Consider the following 17,692-nt stretch of genomic DNA (forward strand, 5'->3'; position numbering starts at 1 on the left):
CCACCCAGTCCTGGGAGGCGGAAACACACATCATAGGAGGAGGAGATGAAAGGGGAGATGCCGAGGTCCTGCAGCTGGATTGAGGGGGAGTTCACCTAGGCGTACACGCCTGAGGACAGTGTGAATCTCTGGGTGTGTTTTCTGGGGGTGAACATGTGAGTGTGAGCCACACTCTTGCAGTGTGCTTCTGTGGCTGTTTGGATGGGTGTGTCTAGGGGTAAGGATGTGTGTCTTGGGGAGATAGTGGGTATAACTGTGGGTGTCCAGCGGACCTGAGTGCTGATAGGAGGGCAGATTGTGTAGACGCCCCCTTTCCTTTCCTGTGCTCAGACCCATGGGAACTCCCAGCCTGGCCACCCCCTTCCCTCCTGGCCCCCACTAGGGCAGAGGGCGTCCCAGGGAACTGCGACTGCCCTCATGGGGCCATCTTACCCAGTGGTCACTACTCTGGAGGGTCCAGAGAGGTGAGAAGGGACTCTGGGGATGTACAGGGACCCCTGTTCCAGAGAGCCTTTCTGGGCATGCCATCTGCTATAGGGCAGGGTGCTCCTTGGCAGACAGCTGTGGTTGGGGGTGCTTGGGGAGTTCAGGACTCCATCCAAGGGCGAGGCACCAGACTGTGAGCCCCACCAGCTCTCCTGGGCACTCCACCCCTGGGGGCAAGCCCTGGTACCAGTCTCTGCCAGCTTTCCCTCCCGTCCCCTTCCTCCCCCTCGATCTCTTCCACTGGGGGTCTCTGTTTATCCCCCTCCGTCCTCTGTCTTTACTGTAGCCCCTAAACCTGTGACTGCCTCGGATGCTTGCTGTCCGTTAGAACCTGGCCCTCTCTTCGACTTACTGTGGCTCTAAATGTCTCCTGTCTGTCCCCCTGTCTGTCACTCTGTCTCTTCCTGGCCTGCCCGGTACCCTACCTCTGACCAGGTCGGCCGCGCCCACCCCCGCCCCCCAGGACCCCAGGTTGGGATGGGAGGCGGAGGCTTTGGCGGGAGGGGTGGGGCGGGTTCCCTGGCCGGAGGCCTGGCCCCTGCGCCCCGCGCCGCCCCCGCCCGGCACTGGGCATGCCCCGGTCGCTTCTATATAAAGCGGCGCCGCCTGGGTCGGGCGCTGTGCCGCCGCCGCCGCCGAGTCCCGCCGGGTCCGCACGGCCCCGCAGAGCCGCTACTGCGCTCCAGGTACCCCGGCTGCTGCCCGCGCCCCGGGGAGAGCCAGGGAGGGGGCTGCAGGGCAGGGGCCGCGGGGACAGTACCATGAGCACCCGCGACCCCCGGGGGGACCCGCGACACTACCTGCACCCCGCCACCCCGCCTCTCCCAGACAGCGCGTGCACACACGGGGGACCCGGTGCGCCCTGCCGCTGGAAGGGCTGAGTGCCAGGACCCCCAGCGCTGCCGCGTGCGACTTGGGATGTGTGAGCTCTGGGTGCGCCCCCTTGGGGTCCTGGCGTCAGAAATCCCTCTGTTTCCTTGAAGTGGGGGTGGGGCAGCCTTGGAAGCCTCGGAGCTCAGGCAGGAGAGGCACGGTGGCTGCCACCTCTCCACCCAGAGTCTTACTGGCTGGAGGCCAGGTGGAGACCCTGGCTGCCCTGACTCCCCCTCTGTCTCTCTCCCTCAGCCTCTCCCATCAGTCTCAGCCTCTCCACTTGTACCATGGTGAGTCTCCTCTCCTCCCTCCCCACAAAGCCTGAGACCCTAACCAGAGGGAGGGCCCAGAGGGCAGCAGCTAGCCCTGGCACGGCCTGTGCAGGCAGCTCAGCCCCTAGATCAGCTGCGCCCACACCCCTTGACTCCCCACCATGCGCCATGGGACAAGCAGCTGCTGGGGTGCCAGGCACTCCGTCTCTCCCCCATCAGCCCCGGGAGGTGGGCACGCTCCGTGCCCTTTGGCATTCATTTATTCTGCCATGTTCATGATTGCCGTGTGCCCTGCCCTATTCTAAGTTTGGGGACACAGCAGTGAACCCAGTGTGGGCTCTCAGGGAACGCAACTTGCAAGAGGAGGCACCGAGGCTCAGAATTTGGCACCAGGAAACCGGGATTCGAGTCCAGGTTGGAGGCCCAGACCTCTGCCCTCCCGGCTGCCTGCAACAGGCTGTCTCCCGATGACCGAGGGGATTCTCTGGGTCCAAGCCATATCAGGACCCTGGGGGTGGACAGGGAGGGCACCAAGCAACCCCAAGGCCCAAGGAAACCTCATGACTTGTCCAGGGAGGCCCAGCCTTTTCCCAGAGGACAGGCCCACCTGTGCCCCCACCTGTTCACCCTGAGCCTCTGAGCAGGAGTCAGGAGTCAGCCAGCCTCAGAGGGGCAGGGTATAAGATTTCATGCAAAGAGCGCATTTCCATGACTCAGAACATCTGAAAAGAAGGACACCAGCTTTTTCCTTACTGGTGCCTGGCCCAAGACTGGCCGCATAGCAGATCCTCAGGCCTACTTGGGGAAGATGCTGGGCCAGGTTCACCTACGTATTTCGGTCTCAGCAGAACTCCATAATGGTCTGTGGGTCACTGTGGCCAGAGAGAAGAAAACAGCCCAAGAGTGATCACTTGGTCTATTCGCTCATTTATTCTTCAGTCATCAAACACTCAGCAGCACGACAGTGTGCCAGGGCTGCCTTGATAAACAAAACAGGCAAAAACCTCTGCCCCTGTGAGCCACGCTGGGGTAGACCTGCGCGTGGGCTGACAGGGCAGCGCGTTGCCTTCTGCCCCCACCCCTTGGGGCACCGCACATACAGCTTGCAAAGTGCTTCCACCTGCATGTCCCTGCTGACAGGCCTTCACCCTCCAATCCAACTCCATCCTCTTTGCTTCCCAGTCCCAGGTCTGCCCAAGGTTAGGAGACTGGGGGGCTTAGACCCTTGGGTGACTTAATGTGGCCCTTGCCCACCCTGCCCAAGACCCACCACTTCTGCCCCCCTCAGCTCTCCCTGGATCCGCTGGGTCCCGAGTGGGACTGCCCCCTGGGCTCCAAGGACCTGGAGGAAGAGGAGGGCCCATGGGGCGGGGGCTCTGGCCTGCCGCCCCTGGGCTGCTTCCCTGGTTCCTGGCGCCACGACGTGGGCCTGGACTGCAAGGGCGCCCCCGAGGGGGCGGACGCCCAGGCCTGGACTGTGTACTACTACAGCCTCCTGCAGAGCTGTCTGCAGCAAGCGGGCCTCCCGGAGACCCAGGACCGCAGCCAGGTGCCCCGCACAGGTGCCCGAGGGCTCCAGGGAGGTGGGGGGCAACCTGGGGGGAGGGGGGCACCCTCAGCCCAGCCTGCTTTCCATCTCTGTCAAGGTCAGCCCCTTCCCCCCAGGCTCGGGCTCAGTCTGAAGCCAGGGAGGTGAGGTCAGTCAAACTCCGGCAGGCAGGCGTTTCAAAGGGCAATTGGCACCAGTCAAGTCAGAGATCAAGGCTTCCCTCCCACCCCCAGAAGATCCAGCCCTGGGATTTGCAATCCACGTTCAGTGGAGCCAGCGCTTCTGTCGAAGTGTCTCGGGAGTTGCCGTGGAGGCAGCTAGCAGTTGGGACCCAGGACTTCTCCCTTGTTTTATCTGTTTTCTGTATCAGGCAGCCACAGAAGAGTCTGTGGACAGAGACTTTACAGCTAGAATTGGTGAACATCACAGACTTGGTCTCAGTGTAACAGACTGGGAAACGGGTGCAGCGACTCCTCACCCCGCTGCACAGGGACCAAGGGCCGCACAGAAAGTGGTAGAGCTCAGGATAGAACCCAGATCTCTAGGCACCCAACCTCCAGCGTCTTCTGGACCAGCTGCGGAGAGAAGGGCAACCTCACAGAGTGGGGGTGGGCAGGCAGCCTCCCCTTCCCTCTCCAGCCTCCTCTGTCCCCGTTACTGTTCTTATCCGATAACTGGGAAGGACCTGGGGGGCCCAAGGGTGAGGCCAGGCGCATGGGAGCAGGGAAAGGTGGGCAGAAAGACAGCAAGGGGAGCCCTGGTGAGCTGGGCGTCATTTTCTTCTCTCTCAAGGCTGCCCTGGGGCAGAGGTGACCTTGTGCATTCTGGGGTCCCCCAGCACCTTTCTGTCCGTGCTGCTGGAGGCTGGGGTCCAAAGCCCGGGTGAGTGCGTGCCCAAGTTCCCCCACCCCCTCCTACGGAAAGGGCAGCCCTGCCCTGGCCCGGCCACATCCCAAAATACCCGCCGACCCTGGCAACAGCCTGCATTCCACTGGACCAGCTGCCCTGCTCCGGAGGCGGGGTGGGGGGGGGGTGTTCTGAGAGCAGCTGCCCCCTACAACCCAGGGCTCAGGTGGGAGGTGGAGGGCATGGGGGCATCAAGCCTTCCCTAGCCAGCAACCCTCCCCTCTCTGCCCACAGGAAACATGCTCCTTTGCCTGTCCCCTGCTTGGCTGACAAAGGTGCCAGCCCCAGGGCAGCCGGGTGAGGCGGCCCTGCTGGTCTCCAAGGCCGTGAGCTTCCACCCGGGGGGCCTGACATTCCTGGATGACTTTGTCCCCCCTCGTCGGGCCACCTACTTCCTGGCTGGCCTGGGGCTGGGGCCTGGCTGGGGTCGAGAGGCGGCTGAGCTCGCCCGCGACCTGACCTGCCCCACTGGAGCCTCAGCCGAGCTGGCCCGGCTGCTGGAGGACCGGCTGCTGACAAGGCGGCTGCTGGCTCAGCAGGGCAACGTGGCCGTGCCAGCTACCCTGGCTTTCACCTACAAGCCACCGGCACTGCTGCGGGGAGGGGATACCAGCCCGGGACTACGGATGGTGGAGCTGAATGGCAAAGAGGGCCAGGAGACACTGGTGAAGGAGGAAGTGGGGGCCTTTCTGCATTCCGAGGCCCTGGGTGATGCCCTGCAGGTAACCAACTCTTGCCCCTGAGCCTGTGCAGATGCCAATGGGAGGGGACCCCCTGGATGGTTACAGGTCATGCCGGGAAGCCGTCTCCAGCTTTGAGCCCCCACCACTGCCCCATCTCTGTGATAACCGCCTGCCTTCTTACCTCTGTGTCCTCATTGGCTCTTATGGTATGAGTGTCCCACCCTGCAGAGGCCTGGGTAGTGAGGGAGCCGCCTTCCCCTCCCTGTTGCAGGTGGCCGTGAAGCTAAGTGGGTGGCGCTGGCGGGGGCGGCAGGCCTTGCGTCTGTATCCACGAGCTGAGCAGGACCCAGTGGTGGACACAGTGCTGGCATTGCTGGAGAAACTGGAAGAGGAGGAGAGTGTCCTGGTGGAGGCTGTCTGCCCACCTGCCCGGCTCCCCTTCCCAGGTGAGGGCCGCCTGGGCCAGCCCAGGGTGGAACTTGGCTTGGTCTCCCGGCTGCTCTGTGCTCAGGCCTCACTGCCTCTCCCCAGGCAGCCCTCCCCCCGGCCCTGAGCTGGCCCTGCGGATCTGTGCGGTGGTGTGTCGGACACAGGGTGACAGGCCCCTGCTGAGCAAGGTGAGCCTGGCTCGGATTCAAGTCACGGTCCTGCTGCCGCACCCCAGCTTATTTCCACTGAGCTTCCGAGGACCCCTGGGCAAGGAGGACAAAATCTTGGGGGTGGGGACTTTGGTTGCCTCTGGAAGGCCTCCTGGTCTGACACCCTTCTCTCCTCTCCCACCCATTAGGTACCCCTCCCACTACAGGAACCTTATCTCATATGCCATGCTGGCTACCAGGGCCTAGGGCTGAATCCTCTTCCCCTGGAGCTCTTGCCCACAGAAGAGACTGACCCAGGGTCCCCGATATGCTTCAGGAGGGGTCTCCAAGCTGGGGATATCAGGGAGGCTTAGGGATCCTCCTAGGTACACAGCTCTGGGCCAAATTGAGAAGGAGAGATTCAGCCTTGCCCTCAGGGAGCTTTAGGATTGGGCCCACCAGGCTGGCACAGCACCCCCCACATCCCCCAGCATAGGAGCTGAGGACCTAGGAGCAAGCATACTTGGCTCCCTTAGGGAACAGAGACCCCCACCTGGGCCTGGACCCCTGGAGAGAATCCCCACAGGTGGACCAGATGAGCAGTGACAGGGGAGGGTGGTTTGTGCAGTTTAAGTCACACTGGAGGACAGGACTTGTTGAATGTCCATGGAGGAGTGTGGCTGGGATCGTGGCATGGGGGAGGTGTGCTGGGGGCCGGGGATGGTCCCCGGAGGGACCAGCCCCCTGAAGTCTCCTCCCTGCGCAGGTAGTATGCAGCGTGGGCCGTGGGGACCGGCCTCTGCGACACCAGAGCTCCTTGCCCCGGACCCTGGAGGCGGCGCTGGCCCAGTGCGGCCTGGGGGAGGCCTCGCAGGTGGCAATCGTGCGGCAGCGCGTCAAGGCGGCGGCCGAGGCCGCGCTAGCCGCCGTGCTGACCCTGGAGGCCGGCCTGAGCGCTGAGCAGCGCGGCGGACGCCAGGTCCGCACTGACTTCCTCGGTGAGTGCGGGGCCTCCGGGGATGAAGACGGGCGGAGGTTGGGGGGGGGACCTCCCCGGAGGCCCGAAGGCGGCCTGCACTGAGCCCGCGCGCCCTCCTGCCCGGCCCAGGGGTGGACTTCGCCCTGACGGTGGCCGGTGGTGCGCTGACCCCCGTGGCCCTGGCGCTGAACGGAGGCCTGTGTCTGGAAGCGTGCGGCGCTCTCGAGGGGCTGTGGGCCGCGCAGCGCCCAGGCCTGGCGGCCGAGGAGGCGGCGGCTGCGCCGCTGGTGGAAACGATGCTGCGGCGCTCGGCCCGCTGCCTCATGGAGGGAAAGCAGCTGCTGCTGCTCGGCGCCGGCGGCGTCAGCAAGAAGTTCGTGTGGGAGGCGGCGCGCGACTACGGGCTCAAGGTGGGCGGGGCTTTGAGTCCCGGTGGGCGTGGCGAAGGCGGGGCCCGGGAGGTGTTGGCCTCGGGGCGGGGCCTATGCAGGGCGGTCCAGCTTGGGCTTCCCAGGTCGAGCTAGTGCTTAAAGAACCCGCCTGCCGATGCAAGAGATGTTAAGAAACCAGGGTTCCGATCCCTGGGTCGGGAAGGTCCCCTGGAGGAGGGCACGGTACCCACTCCAGTATTCTCGCCTGGACAACCCCCACAGACAGGGGAGCCTGGCAGGCTAGGGTCCATAGGGTCGCGAAGAGTCTGACACGGCTGAACCGATTTAGCACAGAGCCTCAGCGTAGGGGCAACGGCCTATCGCCCCGCCCAGGTTAGAAGTCTCAACTTTTTTTTTTGGCCCCTAGCTGAATTTTGTTCCCGCCGGGAGTAAAGGCCCCCTCTCTCGGGCCACCAGGCCACCAGTCCCAAGCCCTAACCCTGTTGGTTTCCCTACAAACCCAGGCCAGACTGTGCCTGCCAGTAGGAGTCGACCAACCCTTTCTGACACCCTCTCCCACCTAGATCACTACCCCCAACCACCTCCTTCCTGCAACTATCTTTCCCCGGGCTAAATCTTATCGGGCTTCCCTGGAGGCTCAGACGGTAAAGAATCCATCTGCAATGCAGGAGGCCTAGATTCAATCCCTGGGTTGGGAAGATCCCCTGGAGGAGGGCATGGCAGCCCACTCCAGTGCTCTTGCCTGGAGAATCCCACGGACAGAGGAGCCTGGTGGGCTACAGTCCCTAGGGTCGCACAGAGTCAGACACGACTGAGCGACTAAGCACACAGCAAATCTTATCCAGCTCCCAGTTTAAGCACTGCCTCCTCTAGGTTGCCTTCCCTCCCCTTTAGGCGGTTCACCTCTGCACTTTTCACTCAATCTCCATCAAACACGCTTGGAGTGCCTGGCGCTGGTGAACCCTTCTCCCTCAAGGGCTAGGACCATATTCCAGGCCCCATCCCCCTGCCCAGTGCCCCACACAAGCTGATCTCGGCCTGTGCTTTCTGCAGCTACACCTAGTGGAGTCAGACCCAAACCACTTTGCGTCCCAGCTGGTGCAGACCTTCATCCACTTTGACGTCACGGAGCACCGGCGGGATGAGGAGAATGCCCGGGCGCTGGCGGAGCTGGTGCGGGCACGCGGCCTGCAGCTCGATGGCTGCTTTTCCTACTGGGATGACTGCCTGGTGCTCACAGCCTTGCTCTGCCAGGAGCTGGGCCTGCCCTGCAGCCCGCCGGCCGCCATGCGCCTGGCCAAGCAGAAGAGCCGCACCCAGCTGCACCTGTTGTGCCGCCGTGGCCCACCCTGGCCCGCGCCCTCCCTCTATGCCGTGCCCTGCTGTCCACTGGAGAGTGAGGCTGATGTGGACAGGGCTGTCCGCCAGGTGCCCCTACCAGGCGTCATGAAGCTGGAGTTTGGGGCCGGTGCGGTGGGTGTGCGGCTGGTGAAGGATGCCTCACAGTGCCGCGAGCACTTTTCCCGGATTGCCCGAGACTTGCAGGGCGAGGCTGACCACCCGGGCATTGGGCTGGGCTGGGGTAATGCTATGCTGCTGATGGAGTTCATCGAGGGCACGGAACATGATGTGGATCTGGTGTTGTTTGGCGGGCGGCTGCTGGCTGCCTTCGTCTCTGACAATGGCCCCACGCGGTTGCCTGGCTTCACTGAGACCGCAGCCTGCATGCCCACTGGGCTGGCCCCGGAGCAGGAGGCGCAGCTGGTGCAGGCCGCCTTCCGCTGTTGCCTGGGCTGCGGGCTGCTGGACGGGGTCTTCAACGTGGAGCTCAAGCTGACCGGGGCTGGGCCGCGGCTCATAGAGATCAACCCCCGCATGGGTGGCTTCTACCTGCGAGACTGGATCCTGGAGCTTTATGGTGTGGACCTGCTGCTGGCTGCGGCTATGGTGGCCTGTGGCCTGCGACCTGCCCTGCCCGCCCACCCCCGTGCCCGGGGCCACCTGGTGGGTGTCATGTGCCTGGCGTCCCAGCACTTGAAGGCACTGAGTTCTACCGCCAGCCCCGAGACTCTGCAGGCTCTTCACGACCAGGGCCTGCTGCGCCTCAATCTGCTGGAGGAGGCCCTGGTGCCTGGTGAATACGAGGAGCCCTACTGCAGTGTGGCCTGTGCTGGGTCCAGCCCAGCCGAGGCCCGTCACCGCCTGCTGGGCCTCTGCCAGGGTCTGGGCATTGATGGGCCCCACTACCCCGTTGCCTACTTCTTGTCCCACTTCAAATAGCGCTGGGGCCAGAGGGCAGGGGCAAAGTGCTGGAGGGGGCGCTGTGGTACCCTCTGCTCCCTGGAGCTCTCCCTGCTTCTCTTCCTACGGCCCCGCCCCATCCTGGGCTGGTCCACTCCAAGGCCCCAGGTCTTTCCAGAGCCCAGGGCTCTTTCGACACCAAGGCCTCCTGGATTTGAGGGCCACAAAAGAAAGTATCTGGTGAGCCACCGCGGGGCCTTCTTGCCTTCTCCAAGGCCTCCGTCCAGCCCCACGGCTGCCCAGGACTCTAGCTGTGGAGAAGCAGCACCTGCACACACAGACACACACACACACCCTGCCCCCAGGTTGGTGGGAGTAGGCCCAAACCCAGCCCATCCTTCCCACCCCGAGAGGTCTGTTTCTCTTCCTGCTGCCTACAGAAGAGAGCTTGGCTGGCCCCTTGCCTTGAACAAATCCCAAGAAAACCTGAGACTAAACCCCTCATCCTCGTACTCTCACTCCCTCATTTAATAAATTCTAGATAGTTCTAGAGCCTGCTGACAACTTTTGGCAGTGCCCCGTCTGCCCCATTTGGCCTGAGCAGTAGAAGCAGGTGACCTGGAGTCAGCAGTAACCAGCTCCCCTCCAGGCAGACACTATTGCACCATTCTACAGATAAGGAAACAGGCTCGGAGAGGAGCAGCCACTGCTTCAGTGTCTTGCCACTGTGATTGAAGGGTTGAGGACAAGATGCACCATCCAGATTTCCGCTTTTACTGAGCCATACACCCCCACTCAGCTTCTGGGGCCTGCCCACCTCCTTACCCTCAGGTGTTCCTGAGACATGTGAACACCCCTCCCATGCACTCTGCACCTTATCCACCTAGCTCTGGTGCTTTGGCCTCAAGCACATCTAACTTGCATTGGCAGAGGAGACGACACTCCTGTCCTCCTTCAGGGGAGGCTGCCCTAAGGACTCTTTCCGTGCAGCACAGGAGCTTGGACAGCTCCGCAAGCATCCCTCTCCGAATAAAGGGTTATGGACTAGCAACATGTGCAGAGTCTGGGCCAGGTTTTTGCCACTGGGACAACACTTCTCAAGCGTAGGTAGACAGGGGATGTGGGAGGGGGAAGGAGAGGTAGTTAAGGGCTACCTGTAGCATCTAAAAAGTGAAAGTGCTAGTCGCTCTGTAGTCTGCCAGGCCCCTCTGTCCATGGAATTCTCCAGGCAAGACTACTAGAGTGGGTTGCCATTTCCTTCTCCAGGGGATCTTCCCAACCCAGAGGATTGAACCTGGGTCTCCTGCTTCGCAGGCAGATTCTTTACCGTCTGGGCCACCAGGGAAGGAGAAACTGCTACACTGTCAGGCCTCTGGGTTCACCACTGGCAAGGGGCGTGCCAAGGGCACCCACACCAGGACCCAAACCGGAGGGTTTCCTAAAGATGGAATTACAGCAAGGGCCAACCCCAACCAGATAACCCTCCTCCAGGCTGGAGACTCTGAATTCTGTCCATTTGAGTTCATATCTAGCCCCCACGGTCCAACTGGAATGCACATCCAGACAGCTTCCAAACTGTTGGAAATCATCCAAGGTCTGGTCTGGCCCAATTCCCACCCCCAAAACCCCATCCAACAAGAATCCGTGCCCACATCTAAACTGACAGGCCGGGTTTGGCATGTTCATTATTGTAGTGTTGCCAAATACAAGTTCTTGTGCCTGATGCACAGGCCAAGCCTGTATTTATGGGTGGGTTGATGAGACTTGAAGGAATGAACCCTTTTGGGGAGGAACTTGTGGCTCAGACAGTAAAGAATCTGCCTGCAGTGTGGGAGACTCAGGTTCAATCCCTGGATCGGGAAGATCCCCTGGAGGAGGGCATGGCAACCCACTGCAGTATCTTTGCCTGGAGAATTCCATGCACAGAGGGCCCTGGTGGGCTACAGTCCCGTTGGCTTGCAAAGAGCTGGACAGAACTGAGCGACTAATACTTTCACTGGCAACAAAGCCCAGCAGTGAGTTGAATACGGAGCAGTAAATGCTCTGACTTTCAAGTCTTCCAGCCGAGAGGCACATTAGGGAAGCCGTGCTGCAGCCGCCGGCTCCCTTTCAGCGTCGAACAGAGATACGGTACCTGCCTCTCGCCGCCACCCAGACAACCCGGCAGCGCAGAGCTCCAACGGGGCTGGGAATTGTGTTTACGTTCAAACCTGCATGCACTTCCGACTATGTCCCATCCATGTTCAAACTCGCCCCAGAACCAAAACAGTCGCCTTCCAGGAGGCTCTGGTCCGGTGCCACCCCCGGGGAGCTGTGTTGGGAAGACTGAGCGGCCGGCCGAAGCCTGGGTCCGGCTGGATTCGGCACCTCAGCACTCTGGAACTACCATTCCCGAGATGCCTTACTCCCGCCGCCGACTCGAGGGCGGGGCAGTCTCTTGTGTCATAGGTGCGCGAAGCTGTCGCGGAGTGATGACGTAAGGCCCCGGGCTCCCGGACTGTCAGTCAGAGCACAGCTGTGTACTCGCCGGTGGGCCCGCTGGGCCGGCGCAGCCATGGCTGCGGTGTTTGACCTGGACCTGGAGACAGAGGAAGGCAGCGAAGGCGAGGGCGAGCCAGAGCTCAGCCCCGCGGTGAGTGGTCCGCCCGGGCGCCGCTTGATCCCGGCTCGATCCCGTCGTCCAGGCGGTGGGATCGCCCGGGCACCTCCTAGCAGTGAGGACTCGGGTCCCGCAGACGCTGGTTTGTCTCAGATCCCAGCCACTGTTGAGATCTGACCCTCCCCACACCCCTATCTATTCTGCACGCTCCCAGCCCTTCCCCTGCGTCTCCCTATCCTGCCCTCGCCTCTCCTCCCCAGTCCTGGTCCATCGCCTACCAGCTCCCATTCCTGACCCTCTCTTCTGGGCTAAGCAGTCCAGCTTTGGGGAGAGGGAGCCTGGCACCTCCCTTGGCTCTTACCCCTCGGTTTCTCGCAGGACGCGTGTCCCCTCGCGGAGTTGAGGCCGGCTGGCCTGGAGTGAGTGAGGGTCGTGTTGGGGGAGGGAGGAGGGAATGGGCTGGGGAAGGGGACCTGCGGAGCGCAGGAGCACATTGCCCCCGTTAACCTCCTGTGCCTGCAGGCCTGTGGGACACTATGAGGAGGTGGAGCTGACTGAGAGCAGTGTGAACCCAGGCCCCGAGCGCATCGGTCCCCACTGCTTTGAGCTGCTGCGTGTGCTGGGCAAGGGGAACTATGGCAAGGTACTGGCTCTCCTCCTTCCTGACTGGCCTCAGAGCCTAAGTTTTGCTGCATCAAAGTGTTTCAGAACTAATTAGACTTGTAGGGACTACCCTGGTGGTCCATTGGTTAAGACTCTGCATTTCCAGTACAGGGGTGCAGGTTCAGTCCCTAGCCGGGGAACTAAGATCCCACCTGTGGAGCTGCCAAAAAATTTAAAAAATAAAATAAAATTAGACTTGTAAACCAGCAGAGCCTCTGACTGAACTCAGAGGGAAGGAAGGAAAAGCAAATCCTCTCAGAATTAGACTTGAAATCTTTACTGCCCCACCCCTGGGTGGGCCTAGGCTTCTTGGTCCCAGTACCAGAGCTTCAGGGTGGAGCTTTTTGAAGATAGATATGGAGAGGGAGGTTAATCCTGTCTCCCCTGCCCTACAGGTGTTCCAGGTGCGAAAGGTACAGGGCAGCAATCTGGGCAAAATATATGCCATGAAAGTCCTGAGGAAGGTGAGTCATTCATTTTGCCAACAGCTCATCACCGAGTGACTGCCATTGCCAGTGCACTGAGCCGGGCTTTTCGGGGACAGGAGTGAATGTGCGAGAGGAGATGGTCACTGTCTTGAACATTTGCTTGTTTATCGTCAATTTCGATTATGTTGTTTTGCTGGACTTCTCAGCTGTGGACCCTATTGCCTCCCAGGGATCATTCAGCAGTGTCTGTGTACATTTTTGAGTCATGACTAGAGGGGGGAATGCTACTGGTACCCAGTGGGTTGAGGCCAGGGATTCTGCTAAAGATCCTGCAGTGCAAAGATAGCCCCCCACCACAAAGAACCGTCTGCCCCAAACATCATGAGAGTGGAGGTTGAGAAACACCATGTTGTTCAGTCGCTAAGTCGTGTCTGTATGGGTTCTGCTTCTGTGAAGAACTGACTCACTGGAAAAGACCCTGATGCTGGGAAAGATCGAAGGCAGGAGGAGAAGGGGACGACAGAGGATGAGATGGTTGGATGGCATCACCGACTTGATGGACATGAGTTTGAGCAAGCTTCAGGAGTTGGTGATGGACTGGAAAGCCTGGTGTGCATGGGGTTGCAAAGAGTAGGACACGACTGAGCAACTGAACTGAACCGAAGTCATGTCTGACTCTGTGACCCCATGGACTGCAGCACACTGGGCTCCTCTGTCTTCCACTGTCTCCCAGAGTCTGCTCAAACTCTTTTGAGCATCAAGGTCTTTTCCAATGAGTTGGCTCTTCGCATCAGATAGCCATGCTACTAGGATAAACCAGTCCCTGGAAAGGCTGGTTGCTGATAGCGGTAGACTGTGGAGAAATGTAGCGGGGTGCTAGAGGCCGGCCAGGGAGGGTCATGACTGCAGGGGGGCTGAGGGAGTCCTGGGCACCCACCTTCTAACCCATCCCTGCCTCTGCAGGCCAAAATTGTGCGCAACGCCAAGGACACGGCACACACGCGGGCTGAGCGGAACATTCTGGAGTCGGTGAAGCACCCTTTCATTGTGGAACTGGCCTATGCCTTCCAGACTGGCGGCAAACTTTACCTCATCCTCGAGTGCCTCAGTGGTACGAACGGGGACGCAGCCCGGGGGTGGGCAAAGCCAGGGAACCAGCGCAGGGAGCTCTGGCGGGGGAGCCGGGAGAGATGTGGGGAGCAGAATGGCGGGGGGCCCCCACCTCACCCATCCTTCCATCCGTCCATTCATGCATGCCTACATTCATTCATTCAGCAAACGTCTGTCCAGCGCCTCTTGTGTTCCTCCCCTGTGTTGGGGTGGATGGGAATGGTGGGAGTTGGTAGAGACGTCCAGAGGGTTGTTCTGTCTGTTTCCACTGCGACTCGGTCACATCCTGGTCCTCTCTCCTGCGTTTCCTGCATCCAGGTAGACCCTAGTCCAGGTGGCTTATTCTCTATGGTGCCCTCCATCCTCTCTGCTCTCTGGGGGAGGGGAGGAGTCCCAGCGCTTTCTTCACTGGCCTCGAAGGCTCCAGCTCACTCCCTTCCTAGTGTCTCCTCCACGAACTCCCAGGGTCTCCCAGGGCTGGCATCTCAGAGCACGGGATTGTCCCCGCCCTCCTGCTCACAGCTCCATGCCTCCCCGTACCTGCCTGGATGGCCTCCTCGGGCCCGGAAGTGATCGGGGCCTGTTCTTCTCGCTGACCCCAGCTGTACCCACGAACCCCGGGGGCTTCATTCCCTGCATGCCATCTCTTCACGCCCTCAAGTCTCACCACTGCCATGGACTTTCTCTGTCCGCTCACGTGGTGGTGGATTGTGTCCGCCTGTCCCCTCTGTGAGGGTTTTGGGGTTAGGCTCTTGGAGCTGTAGCCTCAGGCTGGCGTATCCGAGCGTCCGTGTGCGTCCGTCTCCCCATTAGACTGAGCGTCCTGAGGGCCATGGCTGGGTCTCTTCATCTCTGTCCCCAGCTTCACCCCACACAGGGCCAGGCACCGAGTAGGCGTCGGTAGATGTTTGCTGAATTGAATTGAATCCCCACGGCAGCTCTGGGAGGCAGGTAGGGCGGGAATTCCGAGCCCCACTCTCCCCGAGAACAAACCGAGACTCGGCGAGCAGAGGAGCTTGGTCCCAGCACGCAGCTGCTAACGTGTTTGTGTCACAGGTGGTGAGCTTTTCACGCACCTGGAGCGAGAAGGCATCTTCCTAGAAGACACGGCCTGGTGGGTGTTACCTCTTGCCTCCCTCCTGAGCGGGTCCAGGGCCTAGGCCTGGCTCCAGCCCCGCCCTGGCCTCCACTTTGTCCTGTCCCTGCAGTTTCTACCTGTCAGAGATCACACTGGCCCTGGGCCATCTCCACTCCCAAGGCATCATCTACCGGGACCTCAAACCTGAAAACATCATGCTCAACAGCCAGGGTGCGCCAGCATGGGGAGGGCTGAGCCCCGTGGAGGGCAGGGGGCTGGGCCCTGACCCTCTAACATTCTCCCTCAGGCCACATTAAACTGACGGACTTTGGCCTCTGCAAGGAGTCGATCCACGAGGGCGCTGTGACCCACACCTTCTGCGGCACCATCGAGTACATGTAAGTGGCAGCCGGCTGGGCCCAGGGGCGGGCAGCACCGTCAGGCAGGGCTTGGTCTGACTGGCGGTTCCATCTGGCCCCCAGGGCGCCTGAGATTCTGGTGCGCAGTGGCCACAACCGGGCGGTGGACTGGTGGAGCTTGGGGGCCCTGATGTACGACATGCTCACTGGATCGGCAAGTCCCGCCTCCTCGGGAGGGCGGGCGTCGGGGCGGGAGGGGGGGACCCCCCCGGGGCAGGGGCGGCCCGTGGGCGGCCTGCAAGGCGCCTCTCACCCTCTGCCTTCTCCAGCCGCCCTTCACTGCAGAGAACCGGAAGAAAACCATGGACAAGATCATCAGAGGGAAGCTGGAGCTGCCCCCCTACCTCACCCCGGATGCCCGGGATCTCGTCAAAAAGGTGGGTTCCCTCTTGCACTTGGTCCTGCCCCGTCTTCTCTCCCAGGCCCTGCATGTGTGCCTGAATCCCCCTGGGTCAGGGTTGCTGGACCCCCTACCCTGCTGACACACACATCACTGTACATTTGGAAAGTGAGCACTTGCTCACTTTTTTGGGGTCTGAGACGTCAGCTGTGATGCAGACCAGCTGCCGATCCTGGGCAAGTCTCTGCGCCTGCGTGCTAAGTCGCTTTGGTCATCTCCGACTCTTTGCGACCCCATGGACTGTAGCCTGCCAGGCTCCTCTGTCTGCGGGATTCTCCAGGCAAGAACACTGGAGTGGGTTGCCATGCCCGAGTCCTAATCAGTGAGATGCGCTGCTCTCCTCAAAAAGGCAATCTTTGGGGATCGAGGTTGGGAGGGCAGGCGCCCTATCCAGATTGCAAGTTGTACCCCCATGAATTTGTCCTTGGGGCGATGCCAGCAACCAGACACCTTTGCAAAGGATTCGTGGAGAAGGGGGTGCCTTTGGACCAAACCTTGGAAATCTTGAGGGTGTCAGCAGGGGGAGACCACACTCCAGAGCCCCCACCACAACCCCCAACCCCCATGTCACTTTTCTCCACCCCCTTTCTGAACACTCGGTCTGTAACTCTGCCTGAGACCCTGACCCTCTGCCCTTGTCCTGCAGTTCTTGAAGCGGAATCCTAACCAGCGGATTGGAGGGGGCCCCGGGGATGCTGCTGATGTGCAGGTGAAACCATCGTGAGGGGGCAGGCTGAGCTCCCAGGGTGCTTGGATGCAGTGGGTGGGGCCTCAGGGCAGAGGATGTTTCTAAGGGAGCCAGGGTTTGAAATGTTGGCATGTTGCTGGGCACTCTACTCACAGAGGCACCCCTTCTTCCGGCACGTTAATTGGGATGACCTCCTGGCCCGCCGTGTGGACCCCCCTTTCCGGCCTTCCCTGGTGAGTGGAGGCCCTTGGCCAAGGGGCAGGTGGGGCCGGGTGGGGCCCCCTTCCTGGATGCCTCTGACCATCCCTCCCGGGCGCCCACAGCAATCGGAGGAGGACGTGAGCCAGTTTGACTCCCACTTCACAAGGCAGACACCAGTGGACAGTCCAGATGACACAACGCTCAGTGAGAGTGCCAACCAGGCCTTCCTGGTGAGGTCGGGGGACTGAGCGGTGGGGGCTGGGGCCGGGGCCAGGGCCGAGGAGCCACTGACCCCAACTGTCACCCGGCCCGGCCTCTGCCCCCAGGGCTTCACGTACGTGGCGCCCTCCGTCCTGGACAGCATCAAGGAGGCCTTCTCCTTCCAGCCCAAGCTGCGCTCGCCCAGGCGCCTCAACAGCAGCCCCCGGACCCCTGTCAGGTACCGTGGGGGTGCGGCCGGCTCCAGCTGTGGCCCTGCTGCCAGCCCCGGGGCTGCCTTGGCCGTCTTGTGACCAGCCTCAGCCTCCGCTTCGTCTCCTGAGGGACTCCTGTGGGTGGGCACGTGACCACACGGCCTGAACCCCAGACGTGGGGACGGGGAGTGGGGAGAGTCGCCCCTCCTGGCCCCAGGCCAAGAAGACGCTGATTTGGCTTTGATTTCCCCTGCAGCCCCCTGAAGTTCTCGCCCTTCGAGGGGTTCCGGCCCAGCCCCGGCCCACAGGAGCTCGTGGAGGCCCCGCTACCTCCTCTGCTGCCACCGCCGCCACCACCACCGCCCTCCAGCACCGCCCCCCTCCCCATCCGACCCCCCTCAGGGACCAAAAAGTCCAAGAGGGGCCGTGGGCGCCCTGGGCGCTAAGAGAACGGGTGGAGATGTGGGCGGCGGGACCCTGGGCCAGTTCCAGAGAGCCGGGGCCGTGCCTAGGAGTGCAGGAGTGACTGGTGTGAGTCAGGCCATACCCCAGAATCATGACCACCAAGGGCTGTAGGCTATGGCTGCTGGTGGAGGGGGCAGCCACCTGGCCTCCTGCAGTTGAGCCGTGCCCTTGGAGAATTAAAAGGATTGAATCATGGCACCGACCTGGCTCTTCCTTGGCTTCCAGGGTAGAGGTGGTGCCATGGGTGGACGAATCCCAGCTCAGGGATG

The 17,692-nt window shown here is 61.6% G+C and overlaps 2 protein-coding genes across 7 annotated transcripts; both read left to right on the forward strand.

Annotated features, from left to right (window-relative positions):
• Positions 1-278: 278 nt before the first annotated feature.
• CARNS1 (carnosine synthase 1) lies at positions 279-10,012 on the forward strand. Of its 5 annotated transcripts, none has more exons than XM_069565103.1 (10): positions 388-464; positions 1,612-1,649; positions 2,920-3,193; positions 3,973-4,062; positions 4,321-4,808; positions 5,041-5,215; positions 5,301-5,386; positions 6,114-6,345; positions 6,456-6,736; positions 7,772-10,012. In XM_069565103.1, exons 2-10 carry the CDS (start codon positions 1,647-1,649, stop codon positions 8,996-8,998), a joined length of 2,856 nt encoding a protein of 951 aa, XP_069421204.1. In that variant the 5' UTR covers positions 388-464; positions 1,612-1,646; the 3' UTR covers positions 8,999-10,012. The 5 variants fall into 5 exon arrangements, with proteins under 5 accessions (XP_069421205.1, XP_069421204.1, XP_069421207.1 ...); XM_069565102.1 differs by lacking the exon at positions 388-464 and adding an exon at positions 1,098-1,172; XM_069565104.1 differs by lacking the exon at positions 2,920-3,193 and having other exon boundaries at positions 279-464.
• Positions 10,013-10,738: 726 nt separating this feature from the next.
• On the forward strand, positions 10,739-17,621 carry RPS6KB2 (ribosomal protein S6 kinase B2). 2 transcript variants are annotated; one of them, XM_069565108.1, is made up of 15 exons: positions 10,739-11,591; positions 11,937-11,977; positions 12,081-12,201; positions 12,617-12,685; positions 13,613-13,760; positions 14,816-14,873; positions 14,968-15,068; positions 15,145-15,235; positions 15,320-15,410; positions 15,526-15,633; positions 16,303-16,365; positions 16,500-16,577; positions 16,668-16,775; positions 16,872-16,984; positions 17,215-17,621. In XM_069565108.1, exons 1-15 carry the CDS (start codon positions 11,514-11,516, stop codon positions 17,402-17,404), a joined length of 1,458 nt encoding a protein of 485 aa, XP_069421209.1. In that variant the 5' UTR covers positions 10,739-11,513; the 3' UTR covers positions 17,405-17,621. The 2 variants fall into 2 exon arrangements, with proteins under 2 accessions (XP_069421209.1, XP_069421211.1); XM_069565110.1 differs by lacking the exon at positions 11,937-11,977 and having other exon boundaries at positions 11,406-11,591.
• The last annotated feature ends 71 nt before the right edge of the window (positions 17,622-17,692 follow it).

The sequence above is a fragment of the Ovis canadensis genome, chromosome 21, assembly GCF_042477335.2.
Source record: "Ovis canadensis isolate MfBH-ARS-UI-01 breed Bighorn chromosome 21, ARS-UI_OviCan_v2, whole genome shotgun sequence".
In the NCBI taxonomy this organism is placed as follows: domain Eukaryota; kingdom Metazoa; phylum Chordata; class Mammalia; order Artiodactyla; family Bovidae; genus Ovis; species Ovis canadensis.

Excerpts from the sequence above, each read along its gene's own strand:
- CARNS1 (XM_069565103.1), top strand. Across the intron at positions 4,809-5,040 it reads CCCTGGGTGATGCCCTGCAG|GTGGCCGTGAAGCTAAGTGG; the intron begins GTAACCAACTCT and ends TCCCTGTTGCAG. Across the intron at positions 6,346-6,455 it reads GGTCCGCACTGACTTCCTCG|GGGTGGACTTCGCCCTGACG; the intron begins GTGAGTGCGGGG and ends TGCCCGGCCCAG.
- RPS6KB2 (XM_069565108.1), top strand. The coding sequence starts at position 11,514 with ATGGCTGCGGTGTTTGACCTGGACCTGGAGACAGAGGAAGGCAGCGAA. Across the intron at positions 12,686-13,612 it reads CCATGAAAGTCCTGAGGAAG|GCCAAAATTGTGCGCAACGC; the intron begins GTGAGTCATTCA and ends CTGCCTCTGCAG. Across the intron at positions 16,776-16,871 it reads GTGCCAACCAGGCCTTCCTG|GGCTTCACGTACGTGGCGCC; the intron begins GTGAGGTCGGGG and ends CTCTGCCCCCAG.